Below are 4,850 nucleotides of genomic sequence, written 5' to 3'. Positions count from 1 at the left end.
AGCTGTGTGAAAAAGTGCCACACCCTAGCGGTTGAGGGAACCTGTGGAAGAGGTAGACCCAGGAAGACCTGGGATGAGGTGGTGAAGCACGACCTTCGAACATTAGGCCTCACCAAGGCAATGACTTGTGACTGAGACCTTTGGAAATATGCAGTGCGTGAGAAGACCTGGTGAGCCAAGTGAGACCATAATCCGAGGCCTCTGCCAGGGGTGTAGCCAGCCCACTTATGCGTACTTTTCCTTCATTGAACACTAAACTCTGTTTGCGAAGACCTTTTGAGGCAAATGAAATCGATCCAAATTCGACGACTGGCACCCATGCCAACCTCTCCTTCATTGGACACTAAACTTGGCTTGTGAAGACCTGTTGGGGCAAGCAAAAGTGAAATCGTGATTGAACCAAATTCAATGACTGGCACCTGTGCCAGTGGAGTGCTAAGAGCACCATCCGAGCGTAATCATTGCCAGAGCAGCTGTCTGGCTTCCGTGCCAGTGGCCCTTAAATAGCACCATTTGAGCATGATCATTACCAGCTTCGCCTTACTGGCACTTGTACCGGTGGCACGTGAAAAAACATTCAAGCGAGGTCGTTGCCAGTGCCACTGGACTGGCTCCTGTGCAGGTGGCACGTAAAATACACCATTTTGAGCATGGCCGTTGCCAGTACCACCTGACTGGCCCTCGTGCCGGTGGCACATAAAAGCACCCACTACACTCTCAGAGTGGTTGGCATTAGGAAGGGCATCCAGCTGTAGAAACTCTGCCAGTCCTCAGTCAAATTGTCCAACCCATGCTAGCATGGAAGGCAGACGTTAAGCAATGATGATGATGTCACCACTGGAGCTATGCTGTAATACTTATTACAGTCTTACTCAGACTTATTCAGTCTACATTGTAATTTGGGCACTGGATAATTAGTAATTTGTCAATAAGAAATACTGAATTAAAATTACCAGTGACATACAAAACCCATAACAATTTGATGGTTCAATGAAATTATAAAAATGTCTCTCAAATGCAGTAGGCCTCAACATCACATCCCACCTACTACACAGGATGCCTTTCAGTGACAGCTGACACCATAATCCTCATATCTTTTATACAAGAATAAACTGAAGAGAACAGCAGTAAAACATATCACCATTCTTCACATTCCTGTCAGTCCTTCAGGTCTATGAGGTCCTGTATCCTAAAATCCTACCTCACCACCTCTATTTAGGCTTCCTTTGATCTTCTACCACAGGTACTTTACACTGTCAGCATATGCCATCTTGTGTTGAGTCCATTTTAGTACAGATGCCTCAGTTACCCACATCAGTTGATGGTTTTGTTACCCAACCACTTCTTTGGCTCAGCTGCACTCTGCCTATCAACTAAGATAAGAATTCAAAATCCAAAAAATCTTACACTTTTCTATTATCTAGTTGCTAAAATCTTTCACAGCGGGTATACACAAGAATCTAAGTTATTGAAAGAATCATCTATGCAATTGCTTGACCTACAAGAACTGGCAGCCAACTTTCACTCACATACATCTTACTATCTGGAAAAAAAAAAAGGCATTCATAGGTTGATGTGGTAACAGAAACATTATACTTGAAAGAAAAGAACAGTCAGAGTTGGAACACATCTGATTACAGTTTTGATTGATCAGGGTTGGTCTCAGAGACTAAACAAGAATTTAAGATCAATTATCTTACTCAAATAATTTCATACAATACCTACATAATACCTCACCAAACATAACCTAGTCACAGTATTTTTCAGTTCACTATATTACAAACATGAGACCCTTCTACCTTTATATTTATATTTAGGATGCAGAACACTCAATATCTTAGGATATTTTCCTAACTTATATTAATAACTTAGAAATATAGTAATCAAATTACAAGAATATAACAGTCATACTTAATTCAGAAGAAAAAAATAAGCTAATAATAGCTATTCAATAGTAACGACTTAACAGCATATATGAGCCTATACATGGTCATAGGTCCTACTAGAAATAGCAGACAAAACCCCCTTAAATTACATATTTCTGGCTAAAGGATGAAAAATACATTGAATAATGTAGTTTTAGATGCACTATCATATATAATATATATAATTAAGCTGGAACCCTTTTCATTATTAAATCTACTTGCTCAGAGCTGATCTAGTGGCTAAACATTTTATGGTGGAAGATCCCACTCAAATTTTGCTACGTAGACTTAATTCAGTGTACAGTTTAACACCATCACTTGACACACGAATACAGCAAGCAGAGTCCACTGTTGTAAATATTCAAGCTGGGTCTCCTGCCTTCGCTGCTTGCCACCAATAATGGGGGCTCTAAAAGCCTAAAAACTGAGGAAGGGTTATTTTGGTTTTGTTTTTTTAACAGACATATATTTCAATGTTCTAGATGTACAACGAGATGGTCATGGCTAAAATATCTTTGATCATAGCTTCAGCACAACAATATATATTTTAAAGGGTGTCTTCTGTAATTTTCACTAAAGTTTTAACTGAGATGTGATTGATCCAATGAGGAGAAGAAGAAGAAGAAGAAGAAGAAGAAGAATATATTACTTGAAGTTGAACGTGAGTCCCAAATTGTCGACAAAATGACGCTGTGCTATCTCCGGGGTCATAGGAATCGCACTCCTTAACTTGGTGAGCGTGGTCTTTGACAGTAGTCGGAAAGGTTCCTTTTAAATAATTACCATCGCCAATTTCGTCTTCTTCTCCTTCGGCCGCCATCTCCGCTGCGTCCGCCGCCGCGGCTACCGGATCAGGAACCCAGAGGGGATCAGTAAAGGTAAGCGTGGATGTTAAGAGGTCCACACTCATATGACCAACATTGATATAGGTAGTGCCTTCCCTAAGAAGGGGGCTATTTATCACGTTGTTTACCGATTTAGGCATATAACGCCTCAGAAACTGACCCAAGTTGACAAAAATCACAAGAACCAAAACGAGAAATAGAAATAATTTTAAAACGCGAACTTTACATAACCAGGAAACCATTTTCCTCCAACTGTTTTGAAATAGTTTTTCTTTAACGGTAACCATTCTTTGGGGTTACTTTCCATACACTCCTCTTACTCTTTCTCCTGAGGAGATTTTGAGAAGTAAATTTTCTTCTTTGTTAAAATAATATTTCAGTTGATTTCTAGTTTACATGCAGCGAAACTTGACCGGTGTCAATATTAGTTACATCCCTTACAATATTTACCTCTTCTTTTGTGATAAGGATTATCTCCCTTTCTTCATAGACTCACGAAAGATAGACTCCGCAGCTAAATATTATTCTACGCATCTCGGTATTAGTTTATCAGTCAGCAATAGGTGCCATGACCTTTAGAAATTTTTGTGTGTACTCCAATACCACCCTGTCCTGAAGTAGATTCGTCTCGTCCTTCACCTAATTCAAATAATGCTTGCTGAAACATAGGTTAAAAGTCAGTAGCATAAGCCTTCTTGATTTGGCTATGGGTAGCGAAGAGGGACAGATCACTTTTACAGAACTGGAGCAGTTTATAATTCTTCGTAACATAAAGTTTTCTTGAAAAATTTATTGATTAATGATTCTTTTGTTGCTTTTCTGTAAATTTCATATACGTACATATATATATATATATATATATATATATATATATATATATATACTCTTTACTCTTTACGCTTTTACTTGTTTCAGTCATTTGACTGTGGCCATGCTGGAGCACCGCTTTTAGTCGAGAAAATCGACCCAGGACTTATTCTTTTGTAAGCCTGGTACTTATTCTATTAGTCTCTTTTTGCCGAACCGCTAATTTATATGTATATATAATTTTATTTTTATATATCTTTATTTTATTTTATTTATATATCTATATTTTATTTTATTTATTTGTTATTACATGACATGGCCAGGAGAGGAATGACAGTGTCTAGGATCCTTTTTTTTTCAAGCAACCGAGATCGGTAAGAAGAAAAGTCATTCCCAGATCGAATATTTGAAACAGAGTTAACTGTACTCTAAAAATAAATAACTTCTTTTTCTTTCTTTTTTTATCACGCAAAGTCCAGATGATGTTAAACTGGACGACGGGTGAAGTTTTACGCCAAAAGTTCAGGATCACGTTAGCACGCAATTTCCGTCTACCAAATTTCGTCTGTGCAAGGTGTCGTGCAAGGGACTGGATCTGAAAAAAAAAACACGTCATTGTGAAGCGAACATTTTACCTACACATCGCTACCGCCTTTTTCCATTAGCAAGGGTCTTAAATCAACCTCAGTACATAACTGTTAATTATTTTACCAACACTAATTATGAAGGATCGGCGTTTATTAAAGATTTCTACTCGGAACGAACAAGAATGAAACTGGGACATAACTATAGATGTGTACTCCCACCCGACTTTGTTGCCTCATAACTTCCAGAAAAATGGATACATTTTAACGAAATTTTCAGTAAATACCGCTTAGATGCTGTGGATTCAGGGATTGTGGGAAAGAATTTTTCCGAGGGAGAGGAGTTTCGGAAAATTCACACGATCCGACTTTTTTCCCCTCATAACTTTCAGGAAAATGGATATCTTTTAATGAAATTTTATACAAATACCTTTCAAACGGCATAGATTACGATTATAAAGAAATTTGTAGGGAAATTTTTTTTCGAGGGGGTGGGGAGAGGAGTTTCGGAAAAACGGAATATTGGATCAGGAAGACCAAATAACTTTGATAGGGTTCGGCCAGTATAGGCCCGGAACTACTGCGTTTTGACGGGGATTGTTTTTACATTTTTTTAACCACAGCTTTGGAAATTATGGTGGTGGGTGGCATCTTTATATGACAAAAAAAAAATTTTTTATGTTTTTTGT

The 4,850-nt window shown here is 38.2% G+C and overlaps 1 protein-coding gene across 1 annotated transcript in view; it reads right to left on the bottom strand.

The window, feature by feature from the left end:
* The window catches only part of LOC106873820 (myogenesis-regulating glycosidase), a 100,304-nt gene extending 97,071 nt beyond the window's left edge, over positions 1–3,233 (bottom strand). The window contains exon 1 of the mRNA XM_014921332.2: positions 2,575–3,233. Coding sequence (XP_014776818.1) covers positions 2,575–3,057 — 483 coding nt within the window. The 5' untranslated portion in view covers positions 3,058–3,233. The remainder of the gene's footprint in view (positions 1–2,574) is intronic.
* Between the last annotated feature and the right edge of the window lie 1,617 nt (positions 3,234–4,850).

Source organism: Octopus bimaculoides, chromosome 3 (assembly GCF_001194135.2).
Source record: "Octopus bimaculoides isolate UCB-OBI-ISO-001 chromosome 3, ASM119413v2, whole genome shotgun sequence".
In the NCBI taxonomy this organism is placed as follows: domain Eukaryota; kingdom Metazoa; phylum Mollusca; class Cephalopoda; order Octopoda; family Octopodidae; genus Octopus; species Octopus bimaculoides.
Note: the sequence above shows the minus strand (reverse complement) of the source record. Positions and strands in the feature narration are given on the sequence as shown.